At 43.2% G+C, this 12,831-nt stretch overlaps 1 protein-coding gene across 2 annotated transcripts; it reads right to left on the bottom strand.

Annotated features, from left to right (window-relative positions):
• Positions 1-6,169: 6,169 nt before the first annotated feature.
• Positions 6,170-12,295, bottom strand: LOC123399986 (cell division cycle 5-like protein). 2 transcript variants are annotated; one of them, XM_045094374.1, is made up of 5 exons: positions 12,035-12,295; positions 9,343-11,058; positions 7,913-8,194; positions 7,118-7,459; positions 6,170-7,084 (listed from the first exon to the last, which is right to left on the bottom strand). In XM_045094374.1, the coding sequence occupies exons 1-5, from the start codon at positions 12,209-12,211 to the stop codon at positions 6,368-6,370; spliced, it is 3,234 nt and encodes a 1,077-aa protein (XP_044950309.1). In that variant the 5' UTR covers positions 12,212-12,295; the 3' UTR covers positions 6,170-6,367. The 2 variants fall into 2 exon arrangements, with proteins under 2 accessions (XP_044950309.1, XP_044950308.1); XM_045094373.1 differs by having other exon boundaries at positions 6,170-7,459; positions 12,035-12,294.
• Between the last annotated feature and the right edge of the window lie 536 nt (positions 12,296-12,831).

Below are 12,831 nucleotides of genomic sequence, written 5' to 3'. Positions count from 1 at the left end.
GCGTAGACCACCATATCAATTACTCTGATCATCGTAAGTTAGCCATCATATATGCTTAGGTTGTTGCAAACCTATACACTAAACCTTCCTCACCTAATAACTTGACTAGATTCGATACCAAGGTCATCCGATTGTTGAGTCCCCGTGGCTCACAGTTTACTACAAAACCCCAACAGGTACAGGTACGCTCGACGCAGGAGATCCTGATGGCACCCAGCTGATGTGGCAGTACGATGAGGAGTCTGGCCGACTGTACGTGAACTATCCGGAGGACTGAGGCCGTGGTCGTGATCGTGGGCCAGCATGTGGGATGTCATAGTTCTTTTACTTGTTTCATGTTGTCCGTAGCGGGACTAAACTTTGCTCTGAATAATTGTGTGGATGTAAACCTTATGTTATACTATGTCAGATGGCAAGTGTATGCCCTACTTGTCATTCTTCAGTTATGTAATGTTATGATTATCTCGCTTGTGAAACGTTTAGATATGCCTCTTTCCCTTTTGGGGCATCGCCCTCAAAATAGGAAAGGGCCGTATCTTAGTCGTTACATACAGGGAGATTGAAAATGCAAACACCGAGTGCCAACTTCAGAAGGATCTCATTGAGCACCATTGACAAAGGGCTGGGCATTAACTCATTCTATTTTTCCATTCATTTTCATTTCATTCATGTGTGATTTGTATACGGGACAAGTTTTGTATTCATGTGTGACATTCATTTAGTTTGCTACGGTGATTTGAATAATTATTGTACTTTAGATGATTACTGTATTTGTAATATTGGCATTTTACTTATATTGCACATGATGAGTAATTCTAATTTACGGGGTATCCGGGTTGTGGGTCGACGCGGTGGCGCCCAAGCAGACCCCGCATTGACGATCCGTATAATAGCATCTTCTGTGAATATCCTTTTATACGTATCCATTTTGGAGGGTCTACCTCTATCCACGCCCGCGTCGATCCGCAAAAACCGTTTTTCATGAACTGTAAAAATATTTTTTGCGGATCGGCATTATACGAGGTCTTCTGGAGATGCTCTTAGCGCATCCTCAAAGCGAACCCTCAAAGCTTTGGTACACCGTGTCCGAACCAGTTTTGCTAACCTTTATAATTTAATGGGACTTTAAACGTCTGCAGATTAGTGTGGACCCCGATTTTTGACAAATTTAAAACAGAATTGAGGAAGCTATGGTGAAGTCGCGACATGCAATTGACCAATAAAAAGCCCCTTCACGGTCCTCCTCTATTTTCTCTCTAGTCACATGCATGACCACCCTCCTCCTCTCAACCGAACACAACAACACAATATCCCACTACATGCATAGTCCTCTTCTACTCTCTCTCTCTCTCTCTCTCCTTTCAATTGGAATAATTTGTAAATAAAATTGGACATAAAAACAAACATTTGCGGTGTCCGTTTAGGGGTCAGTGTTGGAAATGCCCTTAGTAAACGAAAATGTAATTCTAAGATATTTACTGTGAGAAAGGGGTGTTGGGAATTATTTGAAATGCGATACTCATATGACCATATGGGATGCGGCGGGAAAAAAGAAAGAAAGGAGGATATTATTTGGTTGGCTCCGTCGAGAGGAGAGAAGCGTGGGGAAAACAAACTGCATATATACGGCCGGCGGGGTGGGTGGTGAAAACTAGGAGCGAGGAGAGATCAGTTGGATGGCGACTGGGATATGCGCCATGTAGTATACGGCCCGTGTCGTGTCAATCAACACATGTGTCGTTTGTTTGGCTTGTCCGTTTGTCATTTCCTCCTTCGTAGGCACCACGACGAGCCCTGCGCCTAAACGGCAACCGCAAGTCTCATATGTGTTCGTCAGCTAGCCAGCTAGCTATCCTCAAAGAAAAGGGAAAAAAGAAAAGTAGCTAGCTAGCTATCCTCTTAGAAAAGGGAAAAAAGAAAAGTAGCTAGCTAGCTAGCGCCATTGGTCGATGGACGGGGAGGTTTGCGTTCCGTGTCCATCACGGCCATCTCCTGCCGAGCCACCGAGACCTTTCCAACCTTGGGAAGAACATGGAGCGGATCACTTCTAGAATCTCTCGACAGTGGACGTTTGGTTTCTGGACTGATGAAGCACCTGGACTCGGACGATTGAGATGTCATCGCGGACACCATGCTATGTGGAGCAGCGTGCTGGTCACAGTCGAAAGTATCGTATATTGATACTACGTCCATAATGCATAGAATTATGGTTTGATATCATACTTAATTTTATTTATTTAATTATATGTTACCTTAATAAAATATCTAATTCACATGTATGATACTAGCTATTATATTACGGACGTGGATTTTTTTTTGCTCTGGGGAGCATATGATGCTCCCTAATGAACAGTAAAACCAAAAAAAAAAAAGTAAATAAGTTTTAAAAATTCTGAATTTTTTTTATAGATGTTCACATTAGTGTGGCAAGTGTGCTTGCTAATTTTCATGACATATGGGATAGCGGTGCTTCGTTGGTGAAAAAATTAAAATTAAACTAAACATTTGAAGATAACATTTGACGTTGGACTTGTTCATTTTGTGCAGACCAAAATACTTAAGTTTTTGACCTGTAAATTGCATATACCATTTGAGTGTGACAATGAACACATCTGTTTTTTTCAAAAAATTTGATATTTGTAAAATACATTTTTAACACGCAGAAGCATATGCTTCCTAGAATCAAATTGAATATCCATTATACTACCAGCCTAAGAGGCGACACATCCGACAAACAAGTGTCATTAATAGGCACATGCTCAGGTGGACATGTTATCATAAAATAAATGATCAAGTTAGAAACAAAGGAATATAATACTCCTTCTTTCAAAATAAATGACTCGATTTTATATTAATTTTATAAGGTTAGTATAAAATTAAATCATTTGTTTTGAAACAAAGGAAGGACAGGTCAAGGAGGAGGTGGCACAGACTAAAGAAAAGCTTATCCTATACCGACTAGATGTGACTTGGACATATCCACCACAGGCATGCAAAAGCGTCAATGAAAATACTCTAGGAAGGGTAGGGGCAACTAAAATTAGAGCATCTCTAGCACACCCTGTGTAATGCCTCGTCCCGTAAAATAACCGCCAAAATAAGGATCGAAAATATTACCACATCAGATCCCGCAATGTGTCCGAGCCGTAAAAAACTTTGCGGGGCGCGATAAAAGTTTGCCCTCAACCTTCAGATTCACGGGGTGGGAGGCCGACCCGAGCTCGCCCCCTATCCGCAACGAGATTTAACGCGAGGGAAATTTCCGCGCGGTTGTTCCCTGCTCCCCCCTCCTCGACTGCCATTGCCACGCTACCGCGCGCTCCGGACCATCTTCCCCACCATTCCATGCCGCCATGGAAGCCTCTCAGCCGGCGGATCTCGTCAACATGGAGGTTACGCATGCACAATCCCATCGGCGGATCTCGTCAACATGGATTAATACTTCCAACTCATGGTCAAGTATCCCAATAAGACAGTACGAACCTTTCAGTCACTCCAAGGTCGTTGGGACGTGATCAAGCCGACTTGTAGCCATTGGGCAGCTTGCTTGGAACAAGTTCGCAATGCTCCTCCAAGTGGAACCGTGGAATCCGACTATGTTAGTTTGTTTTCACGTCCCAAGTTCTACACACCATTTGCATCATGTGAAATGGTTCCATCATTTGACTTTGTTTTAATTGTGTAGGAAAAAATTGCCCAACACCGGTACAAAGACATGGAAGCTTCATAAGGCAAAAAAATTAAACTAGAGCATTGTTGGGAAATGATCAAAGACTGCGACAAGTGAAAGTTGATTGACAAAGAATCCCCACCGAAGAGAGGTTCACTTACGAACATGGATGAAGATGAAGATGATGATGACCCAAGAAACTTGAACAAGCCTGATGGTGACAAGAAGACAAAGAAGAAGATCAAAAGGGAACACGAAGCATCGAGCTTGCGGGATAGGATATATGCCATGGTAAAATCAAATGAGGTGATGCTAGCGAAGTCTCTGGAGGCAAAGATAGAGTTGGCCGAGAAGAAGGCATGAGAGAAACAAGAGAGGTGGAAATTGCTAAAGGACATTGAGGAGAGAAGAGCACGTGTTGCTGAGAACAAAACCATGGCCAACCTTCTTGCCGAAGAGAACAGGATCATGACTTTGAACTGTAATGACATGGACGACATCAGCAAAGAATGGCATGATATGACAAGGAGAGAAATCTTGAAGAGGAGGATGCTTGCGTGTTACAATGGCGGCGATGTTTTCTCATTGGGAATCGGAACCAATATTGTCGATGATTTCAATGCCGGAGTTGGAACAAGTGTCAGCGATGGATACGGGGGAGTCGATGGATTCAGGGGCGACGATGACCTCGATGGTGCGGAGTGAAGAGCGACCAGGATGCATGAAGTCCTTTTGGGTTTGTATTTTAAACTATGCTTTCATTTTGCACGCGAACTATGTTATATTGTTTAAAATCGAATTCATTTCTCGGAACCGCTCTCAAATTCGCTTATTGGGAGGCTTTTCGGTTTACGGGTCAACGTGGCGGCATCCGAGCAGACCCCGTATTGCCAACCCGTAAAAAACATCTTCTGCAAATATATTTTTTACGGATCCGTTTTGCGGGATCTGATTCCATTCGTGCCCGCACTGGCCCACAAAACCCTTTTTTCTCGAACTGTAAACGACTTTGCGGGTTAACTTTATACGGGGTCTGCTAGAGATGCTCTTAACATGAGAATAGACAATGCTCTTAACATGAGAATAGACAGTAAAAGGAGACATCAAGGAGAGTGCAAAGTTTTAATGGACGGGGGCATTAGAGGACTTTATTTCAAAAGATTCAAAAATGATATTTCTATTTTTTTTTAAATCCCAAAATAAATATTTGAAAACTTATACGTATTTGCAGTGGATCTATGAAATTTCGTTCAAAAATTTTATTTTTTACAAGCTGCACAAAAATTAAAAAATTATGGCCCAAAAACAACAAAAAAAGATCCATTTTCATTTATGTTCTTGTTTTTTATGTATACGCCACGTATGAAAGTATATTGTTATGAATTTTTTCCTCAACATGTTATATATGTATTTTCATATGTATATTTTTTTACTTTTTTGTGATGTGGAAATATGTTTTTTTTTAAGTCCATCCTGGTGCCCATGCTCCATTTGCACTTTTTCGACGTCAAGGACTTGTATATACCCGGAGATTTGGCCCTTTGTAAGACTGCATGGAGATCTCTTTTATGAATTCTCGTATGTTTTCATCTCTAGCCTACCTCAATTTGCTTGAAACAAAAGGCTTTGTTGTTGTTGTTGTTGTAACATACTAAAACGAACCAAAATTTCTTTTCTCGAAGAGTTGTGTTTATCGTACTTGTTTGCCCCAAGATTTGAAGTACTTCATTCATACGGCCCAAAGAAAGGCGTTGGCTCTTTTTGAGACTGCTCCTTAAAATTCAGCTTTGGTTTAGAAAAGACAAGCCAAACGGGGTAGCTCCACGATATGCTGCTCCCTGAAAAAACTAGAATCTGGGATTCAACTTCAGAGTTTTTATGAAGCTCCTAAGAGGGTGCTCCAAAAAACTCTAGAAGGTGGAGTTGGGAGGAAATTACCCATCACTGCCACCAGTAAGTGGATACCCCTTCATTTCTTTCCCCTCAACCAATTAAATAGATTCTTTCCATCAAATTTTCTATTCTTGAAGTTGGAGCTAAACGGAAGTCAAACATTCTCTTGATAGTGCTATAGCTTCTGTATGAAACTGCTCCAAAATAAATTTAATGAAGTGAAGCTGATTTTGGTGAATTGAAGCAGTCCCAAACAGGCCCTAAGATACAGAAACTGTGTACAAATGAGCAAGATTTGTGTCGTTTCTCAGATCACATCTTTGAACAAGCAGTGATATATTATGGTGGTCTGAATCACATGCGACGAAGGTGCACATGTGTTTTTCCTGAAACCAATGAGGCTAACAGACATGATCAAACATGAGCAAAGCTAAAGCGCCACATTCTGGAAATCATTAGTAAGTAGCACTAGCAACATGAACAGCACCGGCAGCACAACAGCAGGAGTGATAACCCCACAAACATGGGTGGTGCTTCAAAGGAGGGACCAGAAGCGCGGACCCCCAAAAAAAGAGAGGTCAAACATGGCGCTAGCGGGGTGACCAGTTTTCTCAAGTTCATATTCTCAATAGAAAACTGTAAATATCAGGTTTTTACCTTCCACAAATGTTCAGACCAACAGGAAACTGAAGGTTGCCCGAAGAAAATTAACAAAATAAACATGGTACGTGAGCTAGTGTTCAGTAGTCACCTTTGGCATCATGCCTGTGACATCCGCCGCAGATGAGGTATGCGGAAGATGTTTTATTCAGGAACGGCATCACTCTCTTCATTCGAGACAGCTTGATCTGAAGACACAGGTGCGTGAACCGCGTCACTCCCTTCATTAGAGACAGCTTGATCTGAAGATGCAGGTGCGTGAACCGCGTCACTCCCTTCATTAGAGACAGCTTGATCTGAAGACACAGGTGCGTGAACCGCGTCACTCCCTTCATTAGAGACAGCTTGATCTGAAGATGCAGGTGCGTGAACCGCGTCACTCCCTTCATTAGAGACAGCTTGATCCCAAGATACAGGTGTGTTCCCTACATCTACACTTGTAGCAGCAGCCTTAGGAACATTTCCCCCCTCTTCTTGGCTACCAGCATCAACATCCATGCTACAATTGGTATTGTCCTGGTCATCTAATTTGGATGAATCAACCTTGTCAATGGCGCCCTCGTTCATGGTAACGCTGTCCCCACTATGAGCATTAGAAGTAGTCTGTCCAACTGAAGCCCCATCGTTATCCACTTGAGTGTCAGGCAATGGAGGAATAGGACCTACAAGGTCTCCATCTACATCTGCATTGTCCATGTCCATCTGATCCCCCTTGATTTCTTTGCTTCCTGCAGCTTCTTCATCAGTAACCATATTCGTCTGTCCTGATTCCTCTTCAATGTCATGATTCTTCCTCTCATTTTCTTCCTCAGCAGCACGATTTTGAGCTGCAGCTTCCTCCTCCTTAGCACGGGTTTCTGCCTCTATTGCCGCTTCCTTAGCACGGTTTTCTGCCTCTATTGCCTCCTCCTTAGCACGGTTTTCTGCCTCTATTGCCTCTTCCTTAGCACGGTTTTCTGCCTCTATTGTCTCTGCCTGTAGCCTAAGTAGCCTCTTGTGCTCCTCAAGTTGTTCATGGATGCTCTGGTATCCAGACAGCAGATCACCATAGCGGCTCTGGAGAGTCCGTTCTAATGCTTTCTGTTTATTCACTTCATCAGACAAATTTTTCACACGATAGGCAGCAGCCATCTGTTCTTGTTTCTGCAACTCTTGGAAGCATTCAAGTTCTGTGGCTGCAGTGTTCATCTGCTTGAAGGTGTCCTGGATCTGTGACCCCAATTTTGCAGCCCGAGCCTAACAAATCAAATAACAAGTGGAACAAACCATCAGCACTGCAAATCGACATGGAAAACCTAGAAACAAAATGAAAACAATATCATACAATATTGTTTCAGTAGAACTAATCCAGTATGTATCAAATGAAAAGCAATAGAACTAATCCAGTATGTATCAAATGAAAAGCAAAATAAGAAGTGATCACTAAACTGTTGCATTTCTTTGCAAATTATGCAAGTTTGGTTTGGGGCAACTGGATAATCTTTCAAATTATGGGTTAGCTTACACATGGTGCATTTTTAAATGACACCAAACATCAATGGGGCAGAGATGTTAGAGAGGTGCCCTTGGTGCCCTTACACAGACTAGAGAGAAACATTTAGCATAGCTAGACTGTATAAAATGCTGTCTGGAAAAAAGTTAAAACTAATATAGGCATACCACAAAGATGATGCATCATCCTCAACTAACCTGGTATCCTTGTGTCAGCAGTTTGATCTTCTGCTCAAGCCGAGAAGCTTTCTTTGCCTCATCATCCATTCTCTTCTTTACCATTTCAAACTCATGTTGCAAAGCAGAAATTTTATCAGCATTTCCAGCAACACTAGCAAGACCATAGCTGTTGTTAGTAGGGAAAAACATAAGGTCCTCCTGGCATGCATCATGTGACTTTACAAAATCCTCAAAAGATTCATTTTCATGGCCCATGGCCACACGAAGATACTGAATCTCCTCCTCAACCATAGAACTTGCCTGTCAACAAATAAATATGTGATTTTAAAAACTTCTTCATCATTACGATTAGACTAAAGCGGGCAAACAGGACTGGCACAAAGAACTATAAAAAACCGTAAATAAGATTTAGCAAGAAATCAAATCCATATACGGTTAAAGAAAACCACCCACTCACAAGTCATAACACACAGCCTTCTATTGAAAGGCAAAAATCTCCATTCACAGATGGTATGCTAGACAACAACCCACTTAGTCAGGCTAAACAAAAAGGACAGATGGCTATAAGTGATTACTAAATTGAAGAAGTGTTTCAGTAATTCAATATATGTGTATCTGAGTTCTTATGCAGAAAGAATACACATCTCAAACTTTGTCAATACTATTGTGAAGAAATACTGCACAGTTCTCTACATGGTGTGTGCCCATGTGCATAACATAACAATTCTAACTAACACATTACTTGTAGATGGTAACATCCTTTACACTCCGGAGGGACATATTTTCAAACTGGAGAATCCATATATTTTTATCTTGATTGAATTCTTGATATTTCAGACTTCCAACCACGGTTTTCAAATTCTTTTCAACTTTCAATCCCCGAGAGAGGTTGTTTTTCAAGCAATCTTGTGCACTCATTGTCTATCCATGACAATGTCACATCTAAGTGATGCATGCTTAACCTGATTAGTGGCCTCTTGGATTTTTGAGCATTCATTCATTTTCCAGAAACACGAGTATCCTAAAAAATGGGGTAAGCACTGCATAAAACCTAGCACAATTCTTCAATGAATCCTACAGCAAAACAGTTATCTTGTGAGTGATGTGCTGTATACAGCTCCCACTATACAAAATAAACATGCTTTCCTTCCCTTGCCATCTCCAGGATAGCACTCAATGCCAATGGATTAGCTATAAAAGTAATTGGCTATCAGAAGTAAGATCATAAAGGTTGGTACAGGAATAGTTTAGACCTGCTGCTCACATACAGGCGCTATATTCCATATTACTGTGTTACTCACTTGTGTATATACAATTATGAAACCACAGCAAGTAATTATTGATGTGCCTAATACTACATGAAATCGGAATATATGTTATCATGTAAATTGAATATACAGTTCAACATCAAATACCAATAATAAAAAAGGAACAGAAAAGAAGTATACCTCTTTTAGTTCATGCTCATCAAAACCTTCGATTTCAGGGACGAAAGCTGCCCCATTTGCCTGACGCTTGCTGCCTTTCTTTTTCTCTCTTTGAGTTTGTTCATCAAGAGGATATTTAGCATTATCATGCTCAAGGAGCCTAAGGAGTTCCTCATTTATTAGCTCGTCAGCTTGTTCAAGTGATGTAGGAGGCACAAAGGTACTTCTGGTTTCACCACCTTTAATCAGAGATTGCCGGAGAATCTCCACTGAAGCAGCAGGTGGCCTAGGCAAACTCCTCTGCAACACTTTGGACCTCTTTCTGAGCAATGCCTCCTGCCTTGCTTGTTCCTCAGCCCTTTCTCGTGCTAACCTGTCTGACATATCCTCTTCAATTCTCTCTTCTGCTTCTTCCTTCTCCTCTGTGATAGGTGGCATAACTATCTGGTACTCATTCTTAGGCTGTGGAATAGAAGCAAAACCAGACCGCAAACCTCTTCTCAGCTCGGCTTGCCTACGAAGCTCAAGCTGAGCGCTGTCTTGCATTTCCACCTCTTCATTTATGTGAAGCTCATCCCTGAAAGGGGTTCCTTTTGGAGTTAACCCAAAGGCATTTCCATCTCTGGATGGTGTCAAACCAATCCTTGGGGTAACACCAGGGCCAGGGCTAGCCAGAGGCGTCGCCATGGGATTTGGAGTCTGTATCTCTTTCTTACGTGGTGTAACGCCTGAGAAATCTGATGGGTGAAGCTCTGGGTTATCGCCTCCTAAAAGAGGTGTTTGTGATTCCCTTAAACGTGCAAGATTCTCTGCCTCCATCATAATAGCGTCACCTTTCCCACCTGGCGTTCGTTGCGGCGTTCGCAATGGTGTCATACCAAGCCTTGGAGTCTGGGAATAATTTGCAAGCAGTGTCCTAGTGGCAGTACTTCCTTCACCAAGCTCCTCGGCTAGAGCAGGATCACCGGCATTGCCCATCTTTGCAATCTCCTCCAATTCATGGTCGGAAATTTGGGGTGGTGGAAGCATTAGTTTGGACCTTCTTGTGACAGCTTCTGGGTCATTGAGTTTATTTGCTTGCATTATTGCGGCAGGGGCATCCTGCCTCTGCAGAATCTTGTTCTTGGCAATGTCTTGCTTTCTTAATTGAGCCTCTACATCCACTCTTCTCCTCCCTTCAAGCTCCTCAATGGTAGTTGGAAACTGCACATGCTCAAGTGGCCTGTCCTCGCCCACTGTATCATAAAAACCTGGAGGGGGTCTCTTTTCAAAAGGGATCTCGGCATTATAGTCAATTCCCTTTCTCTTTCTTTTTTTGTGCCGGTTGTCAATACCAGCTGCCTTCAGTTCTCTCCTTTTTTGCAGTGATGCAAGCCGCCTCGCCTCTTCAAGCTGTTTCTCTCTTGCCTTCCGTTTTGCCTTTTTACCCCTGGTGTTAGCTAAGCGAGCCCTTGCCTCAGAAAGCATTTCCTTTTCATCTTCGTCCATGTCAACAGGATCTGGACGTGCAGGTTTTGACTCAGGGTTTGGATCTATCTCCCCAGGTCGCAACTTTCTTGGGTCATCGTTAGGCTCATAATTCTCATCCTTTGCACAGGCAGCATCAAGCAATTTTTCATAACGCTCGAGGCACTGGGATGGTGTTCGACCCACAATAGGTGCAATAGTCCTCCATTGAGTAGGCATGAGCTTAGCAAGATGAAGCAGCTTCTCATCCTCTTCCCTTGTCCACTCAGTCTGGGGTTAATGGGCACTGGTTAGTTAAGTAACGTAAATGACAGAACCTCTATATTATTCGACAGACAACTGAAAACTGAAAATGGGGCAGACCTATGTCATAATAGAGCAGATATAACCAATTAAAAGAAACATTAAGCATCATATGACAGGTAAAGATTGACGGTTATTTTGAACAAGTTAATTTGATTAGAATGTGAATCACACAGACTGAAAATATAGTTTAGTCAAGTTAGCTTGGTTTTTATTAGACACTTAAGTTTTAGAGTTAGATGACAACGCTAATGAAGCATTAAGAATCAAATTTAGAGTTCTCAACAAAGATTTATTAACATCTTTCCTATAACTTTAACAAGCTAGGTCCATATTTCAACGATATCACAGAGAATGTGTTAAGAGCATAACATCATGCAAGCCATAATAGTCATGACCAAAAAATAAGTATACGATGGCAACACAGATATGACATATTGTGTTCATTATATTACCCTCGCTAACAAGAATATTACAATGCACAAAGACAATTAGTCAGTTCCATTGGTAGAAGTTGACCATCCAATAACGTATGTACAATCAGTGCATAGGATTCTAGCATGGTATAGTATGAAGAGAGAATAACATAACCTCAAAACCAATATGTGTGTTGAAATATGAGCACTTCAAAAACATGTGGAGCAATTTACAACAAAAAATGTAAACTAGATAATGTAAACCAAATGGCAATTCGTCAAAACTGTACACAGTGTAGCATTTTCAAAACACCACATGATAACCACGGATCCTCTAGTTTGTACTCACTCCGCGTCACAATTACAGATCCTCTATATAATCCTTTCATAGCAGCATCTAGTTGCAGTTCACTCGCTAACAAAGTACTAGCCATCTAAAAAAATCTACCGAGCGCCACAGCCGCGAGCAACAAAGGGGTTGGGGTGGGGGGTGGGGGGGGGGGGGGGGGGGGGGGCTGCCGGGTTACCTTCTTGATGGAGGGGTCGAGCCACTCGTACCAGCGGGCCTTGCACTGCTTGGCGGACTTGCGGACGAGCAGCGAGGAGATGCGCGCCCACTGGTTCTTGCCGTACTTCATCACGGCGGCCTTGAGGATCTCGTCCTCGGTGTTCTTCCACACCCCGCCCTTAATCATGATCCTCATCTTGCCTCCTCCCTCGCTGCCCCGCTGGGCCTCCTCGGAACTCTTCTCCTCCGCAGAGGGTCTCCGGGGCTCCGCGTCCGCCGCGCCCCGGCGGGGCGGCTCCGGCGAGACCTGGTCCTTCCTAGGGTTTGAGGGGGATAGGTCTAGGGTTTAGGATTGGGTGGGTGGGTGGGGCGGGGTGGCGAGACCGGGGCGACGGGGTGGTGCGGCGAGGAGGGGATTGGAGGAGCGGGGCCGCGGGGGAGGGCGGGAAAGTGGGCGACGGGGAGGGCCAAGCCGGCGGCGGAGGGCAGTGGCGGCGCTCCTCTCACGGGACGGATTGGTTCGGGCTCGGGAGGCGGGACTTGTCCTGGTGAGGTAAACCCGATGACGTGGCATGTAACGCTCAGTCAAAACCAGTCAACCGCTGGAAAGAGTTTCTCTAGAGCAACCCTACCACACCCCGCATCCCGTCGACCCGAAAAACACGTTTGCAGGTCGTGCTAAACTGCTTATGCGGGCTGGCCTGGGCTGTCACATATGCAGATCCCACAAACGGATCCGTAAAAAATATATTTGTGGAATATTCTTTTTTACGGGTCGACTTTGAAGGGTCCGTTCTTTGCACCGCTGCTTCCCGT

This window comes from Hordeum vulgare, chromosome 5H, assembly GCF_904849725.1.
Source record: "Hordeum vulgare subsp. vulgare chromosome 5H, MorexV3_pseudomolecules_assembly, whole genome shotgun sequence".
In the NCBI taxonomy this organism is placed as follows: domain Eukaryota; kingdom Viridiplantae; phylum Streptophyta; class Magnoliopsida; order Poales; family Poaceae; genus Hordeum; species Hordeum vulgare.
This window is presented reverse-complemented; position numbering and strand designations above follow the sequence as displayed.